This window comes from Erinaceus europaeus, chromosome 3 (assembly GCF_950295315.1).
Source record: "Erinaceus europaeus chromosome 3, mEriEur2.1, whole genome shotgun sequence".
NCBI lineage: Eukaryota > Metazoa > Chordata > Mammalia > Eulipotyphla > Erinaceidae > Erinaceus > Erinaceus europaeus.
This window is the reverse complement of record NC_080164.1, coordinates 71,055,842-71,076,735: the sequence shown is the minus strand read 5'-3', so window position 1 is coordinate 71,076,735 and position 20,894 is coordinate 71,055,842. Positions and strand designations below refer to the sequence as shown.

At 43.1% G+C, this 20,894-nt stretch overlaps 1 protein-coding gene across 2 annotated transcripts; it reads left to right on the top strand.

The window, feature by feature from the left end:
• The first annotated feature begins 4,644 nt into the window (after positions 1–4,644).
• LIPT1 (lipoyltransferase 1) lies at positions 4,645–7,486 on the top strand. 2 transcript variants are annotated; one of them, XM_016187569.2, is made up of 3 exons: positions 4,645–5,251; positions 6,080–6,195; positions 6,320–7,486. In XM_016187569.2, exon 3 carries the CDS (start codon positions 6,321–6,323, stop codon positions 7,440–7,442), a length of 1,122 nt encoding a protein of 373 aa, XP_016043055.1. In that variant the 5' UTR covers positions 4,645–5,251; positions 6,080–6,195; position 6,320; the 3' UTR covers positions 7,443–7,486. The 2 variants fall into 2 exon arrangements, with proteins under 2 accessions (XP_016043055.1, XP_007521913.1); XM_007521851.3 differs by having other exon boundaries at positions 4,645–5,347.
• Positions 7,487–20,894: the final 13,408 nt, after the last annotated feature.

Sequence of the window (20,894 nt, the reverse complement as noted above, 5' to 3'; positions counted from 1 at the left end):
TGCTGCTGGGGATTGAACTCGGGACCTTATCCATCTCCCAGACCCCACAAGAAGCTTTTTTTAAGAAAAATATTTATTTATTCCCTTTTGTTGCCCTTGTTTATTGTTGTTGTTATTGATGTTGTCGTTATTGGATAGGACAGAGAGAAATGAAGAGAGGAGGGGAAGACAGAGAGGGGGAGAAAGAAAGACACCTGTAGACCTGCTTCACTGCCTGTGAAGCGACTCCCCTGCAGGTGGGGAGCCTGGGGCTCCAACCGGGATCCATATGCTGGTCCTTGCGCTTTGCATCACTTGCACTTAACCCGCTGCACTACCACTCACTCCCAAGGAGCATTTTTTAATGTGTATTAACACTGAGCCATCCTCTCCAGTCCTTTTTTCCTTTAGAGTAAGAGGGAGAAGGATGAATGAAAGCACTACTTCACCAGTGGAATTTTCCTGGCTGCTCCTATGTGATACCTGAGATCAGATCCAGAGCTTTACACATGCAGGGTGTAACAGTTTTCCTTTTAAAACTGTTTTAGTCACACATGTTGAATTCACTGCAATTAGAAAAGCATTTACTTTTTTATTATTATTATCTTTTTTTTTTTTTTTAAGCCAGAGCACTGTTCAGCTCTGGCTTATGGTGGTGTGGGGGATTGAACCTGGGGACTTTGGAGTCTCAGGCATGAGAGTCTCTTTGTATAACCATTATGCTATCTACCTCCATCCACAAACAGTTACTTCCAACTGTAAGAGTTATTCTTGCAGATGTTATTATTTTGTAATAGTAGCTTATATAAGACATAAACCTAGTGTTAAAAATTCTTGTTTAGTGGTCCAGGAGGGGGCACAGTGGATAAAATATTGGACTCTCAAGCATAAGGTTCCAAGTTCAATCCCTGGCAGCACAAGTATCAGAGTAATGTCTGGTTCTTTCTCATAAATAAAATCTGTATTAACAATAAATAAAAATTCTTGTTTACAGTCTGGAAATTCCTCAGGAGACCAGACAGAACTAATCTATGATCCAGCAGATCCTCTCCTAGGGATCTATTCAAAGAACACTAAAACCTCTATCCAAAAAGATCTGTTGACATGTATACTTATACCTATGGTCATAGCAGAACAATTTGTAATAGCTCAAACTTGGAAACATCCCAGATGTCCAATGACAGAGGAGGGAATTTGTGGTACAAATGCACAATGGAATACTATTCTACTGAAAGAAATGATGTAATTATTTCCTTTGCCTCATATTGGATGAAAATTAAAGGAATCATGACAAGTGAAGTAAGCCAAAGGACAAATGCCAGGTGATTTCACTTATAGGTAGAACTTAAGAAACCAGGAAAGAAAAGGAAAACACAGGGTGAGACTTGGACTAGTGTGGTATATGCTCCCAAGCAGAAGACTTGGGGTAGTGGGTAGAGAGGGCACAAGAGACCAAGTACATGATGATGAAAGGGAGTTAAGTTGCTGATGGGAGTGGTGTGCAGACACCTATTAAGGGGAGATAGGAAATTGTACCTGTCTGTCAACAACTGTCCTGTAAACTACTATTTCCCCAGTAAAATGATTTGGAAAAAAACTTTTTTACATATTAGATATATAAATTTTCCTTTTTTTTTTTTTTTCTTTTAGCCAGAAGTGAACAAACTGTCTCAAAGACTTTGTGATAACTATAGTGTTATTGTTGGGAGGGTGAGGGGCACAAAATTGTGGTGGGTGTGGTGTGAAACTATAACCTGTAACCTTAAAATCTTGTAAACCACTGTTAATCACACATTTTAAAATGTCTTGGAAAAAGGTAGTGAATATTTCCATTGAGGGAGATAGCAATATGGTTATGCCAAAAAACTTTAATGCAAAGTCCCAGGTTCAATCCTCCACACTATCACAAGCCAGAGCTGAGCAGTGCTTTGCTAAAAAAGTAAAAAATAAATAAGGAGATAATATTCCTTTTTTAAAAATAAAATTTATTTATTAGTGATAGAGTTGGGGTAGTTGGGGAAACAGAGCATCACTCTGGCACATGTGATGCCAGGGATCAAACCTCAAAGTTGTATGTCCAGCTTTCTAACAACTACACTACTTCCTGGGCTGCCAGTTTACCATTCCTACTAAACACATCTATCTATTTTTTTTTCTGCTCATATTTCTTAATTTTTTTGTTTGTTTGTTGTTTACAAGAGCACCTCTCAGCTCTCTATTATGGTGGTACGGTGGTTCAACCTGGGACTCTGGAGCCTCAGGCATGTGAGTCTCTTTGCATAACCATTATGCTATCTACCTCCACCCTTGATGTTTCTTCTGTCTGATCCCTTACCCTGTTATACAGTCCCTGTTGACCTCAACTAAATCAATGCAACCAGTACTAGTACCACCATACCACATTATGCTGCTACTGACATGCTATGGCAGATTGTTGCCAGAGAGACCAAGCCTGAAATGGCAATCTTCTTACTCCTCTAATCTGGTGAGATCTTTCCTAACATGGAACTACCTAGTTCCATTTCAGATGGCACCTTTTCTAACAATGTTACAGATGCTAGATACAAGTTCAGGCCTAGAGTAATAGGTCCATGTGTACATGTTTCCAAAAGCAAGGGGTGGGAGTCAGGCATTAGTGCAGCGGGTTAAGCACACATTGTGTGAAGCACAAGGACCAGTGTAAGGATCCCGGTTCCATTCCCCAGCTCCCCACCTGCAGGGGAGTCACTTCACAGGAAGTGAAGCAGGTCTGCAGGTGTCTATCTTTCTCTCCTCCTCTCTGTCTTCCCCTCCTCTCTCAATTTATCTCTGTTCTATCTAACAATGACTACATCAATAACAACAGTAACTACAACAACAATAAAAACATGAGCAGCAAAAGGGAAAACAAATATTAAAAAATTAAAAAAGCAAGAGGCAATTACATACCTCAAAGTAAAAGTGCTTAATAGCTCTCCACGACTAGACTTAGACGTAATAAATCTGGCATTCTAGTAGAATGGCCTAAAGAAGGCATCATAAATTCTCTAACTATATATTTATTACTTAGGCCTAAACACCCTCCTCTCTTACTCCTTACTTCCTTCAATCACTCTATCTACTCAGTGAATTATACAAAAAAAAAGTAAGGGGAGTGGGCTATGGTACACCTGGTTAAGTGTACATAGTACTATGTGCAAGGACCTGGGTTTGAACCCCTTCTCCCTACCTGTAGTGGGGACACCACTAGTGGTGAATCAGGTCTGCAGATGTCTTTCTCTCTCACTATTTACTCTTCCCTCCTTAATTTCTCTGTCCTATCAAATAAAACTAAAAATTAAAAAATGGCATGACTTCATAATGCCAGCACTGAGCCACAGCGACTGGAAGCCAAAAAAAAAAAGTTTATTACCTTTTGTTGCCCTTGTTTTATTGTTGTAGTTATTATTGATGTTGTTCTTGATGTCGTTGTTGGGTTGGACAGAGAGAAATGGAGAGAGGAGGGGAAACAGAGAGGGGGAGAGAAAGACACCTGCAGACCTGCTTTACCACTTGTGAAGCGACTCCCCTGCAGGTGGGGAGCCAGGGGCTTGAACCCGGATCCTTATGCCGGTCCTTGTCCTTTGCACCACCTGCGCTTACCCCGCTGCGCTACCACCCGACTCCCCCTTGATAAGTTTTAGAAGAAACACTATACAACTGTCCAATATTTATACTGGCAAAACTATATACCAAGTAAACGACAATTATTGTGCCTATGACAACCTTTATTAAAATTGTCAAACAAGTAAATGCAGAAAAACTTGGGCTAACTAAAGCCCCACTAAAATCCTAGGTCTATTTCTTCCCACACTTGAGGCCAGATCCCATATGCCTAATAACAGTTTGGATACAACTGACTTTCTGCTTTAAGGACTGGGAGAAAGACTAAGCTCGTCAGATAAAGTGACGTCAAGGGGGCAGGCAGTGGCGCACCTGGTTAAACACACACATTACAGTGCTCAAGGACCCAGGTTCAAGCTCCTGGTCCCCGCCTGCAGGGGGAAAGCTATACAAGTGTTGAAGCAGTACTGCAGATGTTTCTCTCCCTCTCTACCTCCCCCTTTCCTCTCAATTTCTGTCTCTATATAATAACAGTTACTACAAAAGCTGTCTAAATGTTGTACTGCACCAGAGTAAAAGACTCTGGGGTGAGGGTGGGGGAAAGAATACAGGTCCTAGAAAAGAATAACAGAGGACCTAGTAGGGGTTGTATTGATATGTGGAAAACTGAGAAATGTTATTCATGTACAAGCTATTATATTTACTGTCGAATGTAAAACATTAATCCCTCAATAAAGGAAAAAACTTAAAAAAATAAAAGGCAAAAAAAAAGTTGTGTAAAGGCAATCGACAGAGTCGGGCTGTAGCGCAGCGGGTTAAGCACACATGGCGCAAAGCGCAAGGACTGGTGGAAGGATCCCGGTTCCAGCCCTGGCTCCCCACCTGCAGGGGAGTCGCTTCACAGGCTGTGAAGCAGGTCTGCAGGTGTCTTTCTGTCCCCCTCTCTCTGTCTTCCCCATCCTGTCTCCATTTCTCTCTGTCCTATCCAACAACGATGACAACAATAATAACTACAACAATAAAACAACAAGGGCAACAAAAGGGAATTAAAAAAAAAAAAAAAAGACAACAGACTGGTTCACTTAATGATGGCCTTTTTGGTCACTACCAGTCCACCCCATCATTTGGGATCCTAGATAGGAAATCCTTGGATTGCCCCATAGATATGATGGGCCTAGACACCCGACCTCTCAGTGCAATCTGTCTTAAAACTGATTTTCGTTTCCTCACTTTCCAGTTGGGGTTCTGTGCCCTGGAGACTTATGTGGAGAACTGGAAAGGTCTGGACACCTCGGCCTGGGCGGGCGAATAACCTGGCTGCACTGTGTTGCTGGCGGGCTCCCCGGGGCCGCTCCCCCAAGCGGAGGAGGGAGGTGGTGGAGGGGTGGCGGGGAGTGGAGAGTTAGCTGTGCGACGCGGTGCGACGCGGCGCGGGGCGCGGGGAACTTCCATCTGAGCCAAGACTCTAGGACAGGTAACGCATCTGCACCACAGCCAGGAGGTTGTGGGGGCTGCAACCCCGCAGCCTGCGCAGAGTGCTGTCGGGACTCTCGGCCCCTCCTCCTCTCCCGCTTCCGGCCGCCGCGACCGCCCCTCGCCTTCCGCGCGCAACTGCCGGGGGTCGCCATCACCCGGCTGGTTCTTCCGCTCCAGCCCGGCGCGGCTCTACACGTGCGAGCGGAGCCGCCGGGTGAGTGGAGCCGGCGGGGCCTGCACGCGCTGCGCTCAGAACCACCTAAGTCCGCGGTTAGGCAGTTTATCCCCAACACAAAGGGTTAAGAAAAAAGTGTGTCATGTCTGGTGCCTGCTGTGCGCCCCTCCCCCCCCCCAAGGGAGAAATAAAACTTCCCCGCGCCCTTGAGACTCGAGATAGCCACGTGCTGTCCGAGGGGTAGGAAATGAGCCTGGTGACTGAGGGGGTCAGGGGGCTGGACTTGCCTATACCCCCTCCCTGCCTCCTCCCCCAGGTGCTTATTTCAGGCTTCCGGATCAGGACTGGAGAACTGCTTGACTGGCAGTGCAAAGGAGTGGGAGGGAGGGGAGCTAAGTGTCCCCTAGAGCCCGGAAATAAGATTTGCTAGGGAGAAGGGAGGAGGAATGGTGGAGCATCTGGTCGAACGCATGTTACCATGTGCAAGGAAACTGGTTCAAGTCCTTGGTCCGCACCTATGGGGGGCGGGGGGGATTTATGAGCAGTACTGCCAGTGTCTCTCCCTCTCTAGCTCCCCTTCGCCTCTCAATTTCTTTCCTATCAATTTTTAAAAAATAATAAAGGACTACTGGGGAATCTGTAAAAATGAGTAACAAGTGAGAGGAGAGATAGGCAACGTTAGTTTTAAAAGAAAGAGATGCACCAGTGAATCCAGGCTTCTTTTAGGAGACTCTTAGGGCACCCTGGCTTTAGTAGGGTTTCTCCAGAGCCCAGGAGTTGAGGTGATTTCCTCAAGACTCATGATACATCAAATCATTATATTGGTTATACACCTTAAACTAATGTTATGTGTTACTTATATCTCAGTGAAACTGAAAGGGAAAATACCAGCCTAAACTCTTTTTATGAATGAGAAACACCAGAGCACTACTTTCTCATATGTAGTGTCATGAAGCCTGAACCCAGGGCATCACATATACAAGGTATGTGCCTTACCACTGAGCTACCTACCTGGTCCTCAAACCTTAGCCATCATGTTATCCTATTATATTTTGATGTGTAGACTGAGCCTTAATCTTTTCTCAATTTGTCTTCTGTTTTCCAAAGGATGCTGATCCCACTTCCAAAGAAGAATTGTTTCCAGTTACTTTGTAACCTCAGGGTGCCAGCAGCTGGTTTTAAAAACACAGTAAAAAACGGACTTATTTTACAGTCCCTTTCCAATGACATTTACCAAAATCTGGCTGTAGAAGATTGGATTCATGACCATATGAATCTCGAAGGCAAGCCAATTCTTTTCTTATGGAGAAATTCACCCTCTGTTATAATTGGCAGGCATCAGAATCCTTGGCAGGAATGTAACCTAAATCTTATGAGAGAAGAAGGTATAAAGCTGGCTCGGAGAAGAAGTGGAGGAGGAACTGTCTACCATGATATGGGTAATATCAATTTGACTTTTTTTACTACCAAAAAAAAGTATGATAGAATGGAAAATCTGAAATTAGTTGTGAGAGCTCTAAATGCTGTCCAACCCCAGCTGGATGTGCAAGCTACCAAAAGACTGGATCTTTTACTTGATGGACAGTTTAAAATCTCAGGAACAGCTTCTAAAATTGGCCGGACTACTGCTTATCACCATTGCACATTGCTATGTAGTACTGACAGGGCCTTATTATCATCTTTGCTGAAGAGTCCTTACCAAGGGATCAAGAGCACTGCCACTACTAGCATACCTTCTTTAGTAAAAAATCTTGGGGAAAAAGATCCTATGCTGACCTGTGAAGTCCTAATGAATGCTATTGCTGCAGAGTATGCTGGCGTTCACCAGATTGATAATCACGTTAACCTAATAAACCCAACAGATGAGACACGATTCCCTGGAATAAGTAACAAGGTGAGAGAACTACAAAGCTGGGAGTGGATATATGGCAAAACTCCAAACTTTAGTATAAATACTTCCTTCAATGTGTTATATAAAGAGTCATACTTGGAAATTAAGGTATTCATAAATGTAAAGAATGGAAAAATTGAAATTTGTAATATTGAGACACCAGATCATTGGTTGCCACTGGAAGTATGTGACAAGCTAAATTCAGGTCTTATTGGCATTAAGTTTTGCCCAACTGAAACTGCTGTTCTTACAAATACATTCCGCAGCACATGTCCAGAAGACCATAAACTATATAGTAAATGGAATATTCTTTGTGAAAAAATTAAGGGGATAATGTGATTCCTGTTTGTTTCTTAATACTGATAGTTTTAATAAAAAATAAACATTTTAATGCCTGGGTCATATCTTTTTTTTTAATATTCCCTTTTGTTGCCCTTGTTTTGTTGTTGTCGTTGTTGTTGGATAGGACAGAAAGAAATGGAGAGAGGAGGAGGAAGGCAGAGGGGGAGAGAAAGATAGACACCTGCAGACCTGCTTCACTGCTTGTGAAGCGACTCCCCTGGAGGTGGGGAGCCAGGGCTCGAACTGGGATCCTTACATCAGTCCTTGTGCTTTGTGCTACCTGCGCTTAACTTGCTGTACTACAGCCCAACTCTTGGGTCATGTCTTTTAAGGTAAAAGGTTCTAGTCTTTTTTTAGTAAATTCTGTCATTTGAAATAGTCTATCACCTGACTTTGTCCATATTTTGTAATAAATATTATGAGTGAGAGCCAGAGATCACTAGCATATGCAGTGCTGGGGATCAAACAACATCATACATGCAAGTCCTATGCTTTATTGCTGCTGCCACTGTACCACTTCCAGAGCCACTTCACTTTTTTCTCTATTTCTCTCTTTCTCTTTTTCTCTCTTTTTTTCCATAGCACTGTTCAGTTCTGGTTTATGGTGGTACAGGGGATTAAACCTGGGATGTTGGAGCCTTGGGCATAAGAGTCCATTTGAGTTACCATTATGCTGTTCCTCCCCCCACCCCTACTCCATATTTCCTGCTAATCTCTAAGATATGCTATTTTACCCCCCGTTGATTTTAATACTTGACATATTAATATTTCTGCTCCTTGTTCTGTTTCCATTTTGTAGATATATACCATACTGTGTACTCTAATTTGAAGAAATTAGTTCTTTTTCTCACCTTGGGAATGCAACTCAGACTTCTTGCCATCTTTGATACTTAAGCTCTAAAATTCTCACAGATTTTAATGTATTAATGAGACAAGGGGAAGAGAGAACCAGAACATCACTCTGGAATATGCAATACTGAGGATCACTCTGGACTTGATGCTCTCTTTTTTATTTCTTTATTGGGGATTAATGTTTTACAGTCCACAGTAAATACAGTAGTTTGTACATGCATAACATTTCTCAGTTTTCCACATAACAATACAATTCCCACTAGGTCCTCTGTTGTCCTTTTCCAGGACTTGTACTCTCTCACCCACCCACCCTAGAGTCTTTTACTTTGGTACAATACACCATCTGATGCTTTCAAGTCCAGAGCTCTACCTGCTGTGCCACCTCCTGGGCCATTTATATATTTTTAGTCTTTCATCCTCTCTCCCTAAATGAAAGCCACTGCACTTTTTTCTTTTTTTAACATTTCTTTAAAAATTCATTATTGGCGGGAGTTGGGCTGTAGCGCAGTGGGTTAAGCGCAGGTGGCGCAAAGCCCAAGGACCGGCACAAGAATCCCGGTTCGAGCCCCCAGCTCCCCACCTGCAGGGGAGTCTTCACAGGCGGTGAAGCAGATCTGCAGGTGTCTATCTTTCTCACCCCTCTTTGTCTACCCTTCCTCTCTCCATTTCTCTCTGTCCTATCCAATAACAACGATGCCAATAACAACAATAAAAAAAAAAAGGGCAACAAAAGGGAACAAATAAATATTTTAAAAAAAGAAAAAAAATCATTATTGGCGAGAACAGAAATTGAGAGGGGAGAGGGAGATAAAGTAGGAGAGAGAAATACTTGTAGTACTGCTTCACTCATGAACCTTCCCCCCTTGCAAGTGGGGACCAGGGGCTTGAATTTGGGTCCTTGTGCACTATACTCTATGCACTTAACCAGATGCATCATTGCCTGGCCCCTACCATTGTACCTTTTTTAAAATTTATATTAGATAGCAATAGAGAGAAATTGAGAGAGCAGAGGAAATAGAGAGGGAAAGAGACACCTGTGGCCCTGCTTCACCACTGGTGAAGCTTTCCTCTTGCAGATGGGGATCAGAGGTTTGAACAAGGGTCCTTGTACACTGTAATGTGTGCATTTTACCAGGTGCACCACCATCTGGCTGTGAGATAATTGTGAAAGCATGGTAAGAGCATAGGGGAACTACTATCATAAAGATGGAGGTCTGAAAAGATACCCCACCTGTCAGCCTCTCCCTTTCAGGGGTAAAGTATGGAGGGCAAAGCTTTTCTGACTCAATTTCCTCTTGTCAGTCTCCCAAGCATCACAGAAACCTACACCCCCTAAAACTTGACTCATTCCTTTGTTACAAACCAAATAGTTGCCTGCTTAAAATTCACTTTAAGTTCACCATCTTTGATCACATAAAAACTATACTCCATCATCCTACCCTGTCAGTAGAATAATAGTAAGGCCCACACTCCATTTCCTCATTCTTTGATCACATATACTCCATATATCAGTACTCTGCTTTTCTTTATTTACCTCTCCATTGCTGGTATAATTAACATGTTTTTCTAAGTACCTTCAGTTAATTAACTCTCTTACCCAATAGCCACTTCTTCTTCTTCTAGCGTTTGCCCTTCTTCCGTAGCCAGTCAACAGTGTCAGGTTGAGCCTGATGTAAAGTTTCGAGACCTCCTTTGAATCTGGAGAGGTGGCAGTCGTTGACTATGTGGGTCATAGTCTATCTGGAGCCGCAGGGGCAGTTCGGGTCGTCTCTGGCTCCCCAGCGATGGAACATAGCGGCGCACCGGCCATGGCCTGTTCGATAGCGATTGAGGAGGGCCCAGTCATAACGTGCTAGGTCAAAGCCGGGTTGACACTTGCAGGGGTCTGTGATGAGGTGTTTGTTCTTTACCTCAGCTGACTGCCAACTCTGTTTCCAAGAGACTGGAACAGAGAAGTTCAGTGTAGGCATAGGGGACCAGATTGGGTGACGAGACGTCAAGCGTTGGACAGGGTGGGCGAAGATATCCGCGTATATTGGCAGGTCCGGTCGAGCGTAGACGTGGGAAATGAACTTAGATGATGCCGCATCTCGACGAATATCTGGCAGGGCGATGTTGCTAAGAACTGGCAGCCATAGAACCGGGGTGGAACGGATGGTTCCAGAAATTATCCTCATGGAGGAATATAATTTGGAATCGACCAAGTGGACATGGGGGCTACGGAACCATACTGGGGCACAGTATTCTGCAGTGGAATAGCATAATGCCAGAGATGATGATCGTAGAGTGAAAGTACTCGCGCCCCATGAGGAGCTGGCCAGTCTTGCAATGATGTTATTCCTCGCGCCCACCTTTGCTGCAGTTTTTATGAGATGTTCGTGAAATGACAGAGTGCGATCGAGAGTAATGCCAAGATAGACTGGCTGGGCTTCATGCCGGACTCTCGTATCGCCAAGCTGCACATTAAGCTCACGTGAGGCCGAGGCATGGTGTAGATGGAAAACAGATGATACCGTTTTTGCAGTGCTAGGGATTAGTCGCCATTTTTTACAGTAATCAGATATCAGAGACATGTCTTTCGTAAGTTTTTCCTCGAGGATGTCGAACTTGGATGCCTGAGTTGCACAGCAGATGTCATCGGCGTAGATGAACTTCCTTGAAGAAGTTTCTGGGAGGTCATTGATGTAACTATTAAATAGCGTAGGAGCCAGAACAGAGCCCTGGGGGAGGCCACTTGAGACAAGTCTCCATCTGCTAGACTTGTCACCCAGATGCACCCGGAATCTTCTGTTTTGGAGAAGAAACGATATAGTCTTGGCCACCCATGGAGGCAGGCATCTTGAGATCTTGACTAGACGACGGTGTCATAGGTTGCTGTGAGATCAACAAAGACAGCACCCATCTTTAACTTCTTCTGGAATCCATTTTCAATGTAAGTTGAGAGGGCCAGGGCTTGTTCGCAGGTAGATCTTCCTGGGTGGAAACCAGCTTGGGCGGGTGATAGGAATTTCTCTGTAAGATGAGAAATACGTGACAAAAGCAGCCTCTCAAGGAGTTTGTAACACACAGAGAGGAGAAAAATTGGTCTATAGCTGGCGGCCAGTGTTGGGTCTTTCTTTGGTTTCAAAACTGCTATAATCATCCCTGAACTCTAATCATCCCTGAACTCTCCTCTACCCCTATCAATTATCTTCATTCCTTTTAAAAAAAATTTTTTTTTATTTAAGAAAGGATTAATTAACAAAACCATAGGGTAGGAGGGGTACAACTCCACACAATTCCCACCACCCAATCTCCATATCCCACCCCCTTCTCTTCATTCCTTAGATCCTTCACCATGAGGGTTCTGACCTTTAGAAACCCATCATTATTGTCACATGTGAAAAATACCCTTTGTTCCTTTTTGCTATTTAAACCCTGCCTTCTGTACAATAAATTGGATTGTTTTGCAGGTAAATGGTCCCCTGGTCTCTTTCTGTTCTGTAATCACTAGCACGAGAGATCAGTCTGGCTTACTTTCTGCTGCGAGGCCACCCACACGAGTTCCAGTATCTGGAACTTGCCAATATACTTTTCTAAGCCCTATTTCTACCCTAATTTGTTTCATTTCTCTTCTTACCCAACCATATATATCATATATATATATATATATATATATATATATAGTTTTTAAAAATTTTTTAATTTTTTTTATTTTGCACTGCTCAGCTCAGGCTCATGGTGGTGCAAGGGACTGAACCTGAGACCTGGGAGCCTCAAGCATGAGACTCTGTTTGCATAACCATTATGCTTTCTCCCCACTATTTTTATAATTCTTTATTAACATGAGAAAATACCAGAGCATCACTCTGGTACATGTGATACTGGGAATCAAACACAGGACTTCATGCTTCAGAATCACATTGCTCCTGGTGCTGTGCTGTTGGGCCTTAAAGCCAGCCCCCCTGCTCTGCTTACATAATCATTGTTTTGCCTGAAATATCTCTACCACGTTATCCCCTCAGGGTATTGCTAATTCAGTTAAAACCATCCCAACAGTTGCTAAGGATGCTTCCACCTTCCCAGCATGCCTTTTGCCTCTCCGCCCCCTTTCCTAGCCAATCCTGTTCCGACTTGCCACTTCCAACTACCACCTATTTTTTCATTCTAAGATTTTTTAAAAAGAATTATCTATTTATTCCCTTTTGTTACCCTTGTTGTTTTCTTGTTGTTATTGATATTATAGTGGTTGGATAGGACAGAGAGAAATGGAGAGAGAAGGGGAAGGCACAGGGGGAGAGAAAAATAGACACCTGCAGACTAGCTTCACCACCTGTGAAACAACTCTCCTGCAGGTGGGGATCCGTAGGCTCAAACCAGGATCCTTACTCCGGTCCTTGCGCTTTGTGCCATGTGCGCTTAGCCTGCTGTGCTGCGGGCCGCCCGACTCCCCATTCTAAGATTTTATTTTATTTTTATTTTTTTAAAAAATATTTATTTATGAGAAAGATAGAGGGGGAGAGAAAGAACCAGACATCACTCTGGCACATGTGCTGCCAGGGATTGAACTCGGGACCTTATGCTTGAGAGTCCAAAGCTTTACCACTGCGCCACCTCCAGGACCACGATTTTATTATTTTTTTATCTTTGTTTATTAGAGAGAGACAGGGACACCTGCAACACTGCTTCACCACTCACAAAGATTTCCCCTTGCAGGTGGGGACTGGGGGCTTAAACCCAGGTCCTTGCACAATGCAACATGTGCATTCAACCAGGTATGCTACCACCTGGGCCCCCTTTGATTTCTTAAAAAATATTTTATCTATTTATTAATGAGAAAGATAGGAGGAAAGAGAAAGAACCAGACATCACTCTGATACATGTGCTGCTGGGGACTGAACTTGGGACCTCATGCTTGAGAGGTCCATTGTGCCACCTCCTAGACCACCCAAGATTTGATTTTTACTCATTTTTGTCCTCAATATAGCTTGTGTTTAGGCTTGTACTGTCAGTTTTTTTTTTCCCTCCAGGGTTATTGCTGGGGGTTGGTGCCTGCTCCATGAATCCACTGCTCCTAGAGGCCACCTTTTCCCTTTTGTTGCCCTGTTGTCTATCGTTGTTGTTGTTAATTTTGTTGTTGTTGTTGGATAGGACAGAAGGAAATTGAGAAAGGAGGGGAAGACATGGAGGGAGAGAGAAAGATAAGACACCTGCAGACCTGCTTCACCACCTGTGAAGCGACTCCCCTGCAGGTAGTAAAGCAGGTCTGCAGGTGTCTATCTTTCTCTCCCCCTGTCTTCCCCTCCTGTCCATTTTCTCTCTGTCCTATCCAACAACAACGACATGAATAACAACAACAATATTAACTACAACAATAAACAAAGGCAACAAAAGGGAATAAATATTTTTTTAAAATCCTGGTTTGAGCCTGCAGCGGGGTCGCTTCACAGGTGGTGAAGCAGGTTTGCAGGTGTCCTTCTCTCTCCCTATCTTTCCTTCCCCTCTCAATTTCTCTCTGTCCTATCCAAAAATAAGTAAAATAAAATAAAACTGGCTGCAGAAAAAGTGGATTTGTAGCGCAGGAGTCCCAACATTAAGACAAACAAACAAACAAAAAAACTGACACCATCTTCCCAGACAATACTTTTAGCTCACCAGCATGTTAGCTGTTGGGCCCAAAAATTAGTGAAGTCGGGGGTCGGGCTGTAGTGCAGCGGGTTAAAGTGCACATGGCGCTGAAACTTGAGGACAGGCGTAAGGATCCCGGTTTGAGCCCCCCACTCCCCACTTGCAGGGGGGGTTCGCTTCACAAGCCGTGAAGCAGGTCTGCAAATGTCTATCGTTCCCCCTGTCTTCCTCTCCTCTCCATTTCTCGCTGTCCTATCTAACAACAATACTACTAACAATAATGATAACAGCAACAATAAACAACAAGGGCAATAAAAGGGGAAAAATAGCCTCCAGGAGCAGTGGATTTGTGGTGCAGGCACTGAGCCCCAGCAATAACCCTGGAGGCAAATAAAAAAACATTAGTAAGGTCATGGGTTCCTTGGAATATCCCTAAATTAGACTTCTGAGCTTCTTCCAATATGAAGACCCCAGATCTCATCTTCTCTATTCTTACTTTTGGGTTCCTGATTATTTAACAGTTTGTTCTACTTTATATCTTAATGCTTTTCAGCCACCAAGTTGCAGATACTACTATGATGCCAACTTGACTTCCCTCAGCAGACAGCCTCACCTCTCCAAAGCCCAATCCTACTAGGGAAAGACAGAAATAGGCTGGGAGTATATATCGACCTGTCAACACCCATGTTCAGTGAAGAAGCAATTACAGAAGCCAGACCTTCCACCTTTTGCACCCCATAATGATCCTGGGTCCATACTTGAGGGATAAAGATTAGAGAAATTTCCGATGGAGGGGATGGGAAAACCCTGGTGGTAGGAATTGTATGGAATTGTACCCTCTTATCCCACAATCTTGTCAATCATAATTAATTATTAAATCACTAACAAAATAAAATTTTTAAAAAATTGGAGAAAAAAAAATTTTTTTTAAGTGCTCAAAGGACCAAGTTCTTAGTAAGGTTCAATGAGGTGAGATCAAGTTCACTTTCTGGAAATGTAATATTATCCATGTATATTAGGAGTATTAGCCTTTTCCTTCCACCATATTGTGGGGTTAATGGCTTACAGTACAGTTAATTGATACATTGGTACAACTTCTTGCCTTCCCATGACAGGTTATTATCTCACATTTTTAGCAGTTTTATCATCTGTTTTCCATCTACACCATGCCTCGGCCTCGCGTGAGCTTAATGTGCAGCTTGGCGATACGAGAATCCGGCATGAAGCCCAGCCAGTCTATCTTGGCGTTACTCTCGATCGCACTCTGTCATTTCACAAACATCTCATAAAAACTGCAGCAAAGGTGGGCGCGAGGAATAACATCATTGCAAGACTGGCCAGCTCCTCATGGGGCGCGAGCACTTCCACACTACGATCATCATCTCTGGCATTATGCTATTCCACTACAGAATACTGTGCCCCAGTATGGTTCCGTAGCCCCCATGTCCACTTGGTCGATTCCAAATTATATTCCTCCATGAGGATAATTTCTGGAACCATCCATTCCACCCCGGTTCCATGGTTGCCAGTTCTTAGCAACATCGCCCTGCCAGATATTCGTCGAGATACGGCATCATCTAAGTTCATTTCCCACGTCTACGCTCGACCGGACCTGCCAATATACGCGGATATCTTCGCCCACCCTGTCCAACGCTTGACGTCTCGTCACCCAATCTGGTCCCCTATGCCTACACTGAACTTCTCTGTTCCAGTCTCTTGGAAACAGAGTTGGCAGTCAGCTGAGGTAAAGAACAAACACCTCATCACAGACCCCTGCAAGCGTCAACCCGGCTTTGACCTAGCACGTTATGATTGGGCCCTCCTCAATCGCTATCGAACAGGCCATGGCCGGTGCGCCGCTATGTTCCATCGCTGGGGAGCCAGAGACGACCCGAACTGCTCCTGCGGCTCCAGACAGACTATGACCCACATAGTCAACGACTGCCACCTCTCCAGATTCAAAGGAGGTCTCAAAACTTGACATCAGGCTCAACCTGATGCTGTTGACTGGCTACGGAAGAAGGGCAAACGCTAGAAAGAAAAGAAAAGCAGTTTTATGGTTCACTTTATTGAAGTTTGAAGTATTATATATCCAAGTGTTTTTTTTAAAGATCTTTTAAATTTATTACATGTATGAAAAGCATCTTATATGACACAGAGACACAAGCCAGAGCATTGCTCTGGTACATGTAACAATAGGGATAAAATTGGGAATCTTAAGTACCAAAGTCAGTGCTCTACTTATCAATTCCTAAATAATTCTCTAATTCCAACAACATGTGTGGTCAAATCTCTCTCCCTGACCTGTCCAGTCCATGTTTCACTTATCTAAACCCTAATAAATCCACTCCCCACCTTAAAAAAAAAGTCACTATAGAAGCCTGGGAGGCAATAAAATGGTTAGATTGTTGGATGTGGAAACATGAGATCCTGAGTTTGATCCCTGGCATCACATGCACCAGTGATGATGTGGTTCTCTTTCTCCCTTTCTCTCTTGTGTTAACAAATAAAACTTTGGGAGTCGGGCTGTAGCACAGCGGGTTAAGCACAGGTGATGCAAAGCACAAGGACGGGCATAAGAATCCCGGTTCGAACCCCGGCTCCCCACATGCAGGGGAGTCGCTTCACAGGCGGTGAAGCAGGTCTGCAGGTGTCTGTCTTTCTCTCCTCCTCTCTGTCTTCCCCTCCTCTCTCCATTTCTCTCTGTCCTCCCCTCCTCTCTCCATTTCTCTCTGTCCTATCCAACAACAACAATAATAATAACTACAACAATAAAACAAGGGCAACAAAAGGGAATAAATAAATAAAACTTCAAGAAAACCATGCAGATTTTTAGCTCATCAAGCAAGCCTCTTAGTGGTTTTTTTTTTTTGACATTTAATTTACAAGATAATTAGGGAGAACTGAAATCTGATTAATCAAGCTAAAATCTAATTAAGCCTTCCTATTCATGCATTTTGTCTTTCAAGTTCTCTAGTTATCTTATTTATACTTCTAGTAAGTGTATGGCATCTTTTTACAGCTCTTGCACATTTCTTGATATAATTAGTGGGTAATTTTACATCTGGTAGTCTTTCTGGTGTTCTAATTGGATCTGAGGATAGAATTGCAAATACCTAGAATGGATAACACAACTGTAGACTCATTATTTTTTTTTATTAAACATTTTTTTAGTATATTTATTTATTGGATAGAGACAGTCAGAAGTTGAGAGAGAAAGAGGAGACAGAGGGAGTGAGACAGAGAGACACCTGCAGCCCTGCTTCACCACTTACAAAGCTTTCCCCCTGCAGGTGGGGACCAGGGGCTCGAGCCTGGGTCCTTGCGCACTGTAATATGTGTACTCAACCTGGTGCGCCACTGCCTGGACCCTACTTAAAATATTAGATCTTAGGATGTCTTAGGATTTCTATGAGAGTTGGATAAGTTAACTTCAATGTTGTAAACTGCTATATAGTGAGAGACTTGCATGTTCTAGAAATCAAGTTATTATTTTAATACAAAAAGTAACGAAAGTTAATGTACATTCTCATTGGAATGGTTACCTTCACATAATGATAGATACCTGGAAAAATAAACTAGGAGGGGCTGCGTGATGGCACATTTGGTTGAGCAAACGTTATAATGCACAAGGACCCAGGTTCATTAGAGACCCCAGTCTCCACCTGCAAAAGGAAGGCATTGCGAATGGTGAAGCAGGGCTACAGATGCCTGTCTCTCTCTCTCCCCACACATCCCACCCCTTTTATTTTTAACCAGAGGACTGATCAGCTCTAATTTATGGTAGTGTGGGGGACTGAACCTGGAACTTTGGGGCCTCAGGCATGAGTCTCTTTTCATAAACATTATGCTATTTACCCCCCGCCCTATCTCCTCCTTCCCTCTCAATTTCTGTCTCTATTTAATCAATAAATAAAGATTTAAAAAAAGAATAGGGAGTCAGGCAGTAGTACAGCGGGCTAAGCACAAGTGGTGCAAAGCACAAGGACCGGCATAAGGATCCTTGTTCGAGCCCCGGCTCTCCACCTGCAGAGGAGTCGCTTCACAGGCGGTGAAGCAGGTCTGCAGGTGTCTATCTTTCTCTCCCCCTCTCTGTCTTCCCCTCCTCTCTCCATTTCTCTCTGTCCTATCTAACAACAATGACATCAATAACAACAACAATAATAACTACAACAACAAGGGCAACAAAAGAGAAAATAAATATAATAAAAAATATATTGAAAAAATAGAACAAGTTCCCAGAGATTTAAAATGAAAGAAAGATAGATAAGCTAGGATACTTTGCTGAAAGTAACTATTAGTCAAGTACAACACTTGGTGAAGTGCTCTCCTGAGATCCTGAATTTCCATATAGTAAGCTTAGTAAAACTGCTTTGAGGTACAGCATTATTAGCACCTGCATCTGAAAACTTCAGAAAAATGTATTAGGGACTGTTTTGGAAGCCCTTGATCTTTTATGCCTACTCTGATGTAGAGAATAGATGAATATTCCTTTGTCATAACCTGTGTTCATATTTCCCTCATGTCCTGCCTTACAGTAATCAGAGGTTGCTGCTGTTGTACTCATCCCCACATTCCTAAGCAGAACAGCCTGAGATATCCCTGTGAGGTAAGAGAGAGGAATCCAGGCTGGCCAGGGAGATAAGTTCCATCCCCCATAACTTGTCTGTCCCCAGAGCCTAGTTGCATTGTGTCAAGGAATGTAAAACATTTACCCTGTCCTGCTCCTTTGTAACTGAAATTTAACCATGCTGTATAATCCTATAGAGCTGGAAGTCACTCCTTTGGTGGGCGCAGAACTTCCTGGAAGTCACTCCTTTGGTGGGCGCAGAACTTCCTATCCAATTCTCTCGCCTAAACTCAGCTTAGGTCTCATGTTTGGGAATAATTTCTGCAACAGCTCTATCATGTAGTCAATTGTTCTATCCACAAAGGCAAAACATAAATCTGGTATCCAAAGTCACTCAGAACTACTCTACCCAACCTTATTGTTACTGCTTCCACCTGGTTTTGGTCCTCTGATGAATTTAAGTTTGAACTTAAACTTCTCTAGATGTGCCATTTATGTGTGTACTCTCCAATACCAATACTTTTGTTTCCCTTTATAGTCTTTGGTTGTGTTTATCCTTTAAGCTTCTGGACTGCTTCTTATCCCTGCCTGTGTCCCCTTTCCCAACTCTATCTCCATGGGCCTTAGTTTTTGCCCTGGCCAGTCAAGTGGCATCTGGATAGATAACTTTACCCACATTAGTTGACTTTTTAAAAAAATTTTTTATTGGGGGATTAATGGTTTACAGTCAACAGTAAAATAAAATACAATAGTTTGTACATGTGTAACATTTCTGTTTTCCACATAACAACTCAAGCCCCTCTAGGTGCTCCTCTGCCATCATGAACCCTCCCCCTCACCCATCTTTTATTTATTTATTACTGGATAGAGACAGGAATTGAGAAGGGAGGGGAAAACAGAGAAGGAGAGAGACAGACACCAGCAGCCCTGCTCCACCACTCATGAAACCTTTCCCCTGCTGATGGGGACCTGGGGCTGGAACCTGCAACCTTGCACACTGCAGTGTGTGCACTTAAGTGAGCCACTGCCTGGACCCGAGTCTTTTATTCATTTACTTAGTTTATTTTTCTTTTTTAAAATTTCTTTATTGGGGGATTAATGTTTTACAGTTGACAGTAAATATAATAGTTTGTACATGAGTAACATTCCTGTTTTCCACATAACAATTGATACCCCACTAGGTCCTCCTGTCTTCCAGGACCTGAACCTCACCCCACCACCACCACCACCACGACCACCACCACCACCACACACACACACACACACACACACACGTCTTCTACTTTGGTGCAGTACACCAACTCCAGTCCAAGTTCTGCTTTATGTTTTCCACTTTTGTTCTTGTTTTTCTACTTCTATGAGTGAGATCACCCCATAATCATCCTTATTATTATTTTGTCTCCAGGGGCTCTGTGTCTGCAGGGTCCTATAGGCTATTTTTTTCCCTTTAGTTGCCCTTGTTTATCGTTGTCATTGCTGTCATTGTTGGACAGGACAGACAGAAATCAAGAGGAGGGGAAGACAGAGAGGGGTAGAGAAAGACACCTACAGACCTGCTTTATCACTTGTGAAGCGACCCCCCCACCACCACCACAGGTGGGGAGCAAGGGGCTCGAACCGGGATCCTTGTGCTGGTCCTTGAGCTTTGCACAATGTGCACTTAATCAGTTGCACCTGGCTCTTGAATTCATCGTTTTTAGTAGCTGAGTACTATTCCACTGTGTATATATAACACAACTTACTCAACTATTCATCTGTTACTTCCAGGTTTTGGCTATTACAAATTGTGATGCTATGAACATAGGTATATATAAATCTTTTTGGATGGTTGTGTTTGGTTCATTGGGACATATCCCCAAGAGAGGAATTGCAGGATCATAGGGTAAGTCCACTTCTAGCCTTCTGAGAATTCTCCAGACTGCTCTTCACAGGGGTTGGGCCAATTTACACTCCCACCAGCAGTGTAGGACAGTTCCTTTGTCCCCACAATCTCTCCAGTATTTGTTGCTGCTACCTTTTTGGATGCATTAAATTCTCAAAGGAATGAAGTAGGAGCTCATTGCTGTCTTTACTTTTATTTCTCTGACAATGACTTGGAGCATTTTCTCATGTTTGTTGGTCTTTTGGATCTCTTCTTTGGTGAATATTCTCTTCATATCCTCTCCCTATTTTTGGATGGGGTAGTTTGCCTTTTTGTTGCTGAGATTAGTTGAATTTAAGATACAAAGATTTATAAATGTGCCAATCAGGATTGGATGAACTGAAAAAATAGCTAAATGGAATAATTCCCTTTAGGAAGTTAGATACCAACTAAATATTGGTAAATATCTGCCCCCCAAAAACCCCTCATTTATTTATTTAACTTATTTATCTATTTCTGCTTCCAGGGTTATTGCTGAGGCTCGGTGCCTGCACTATGA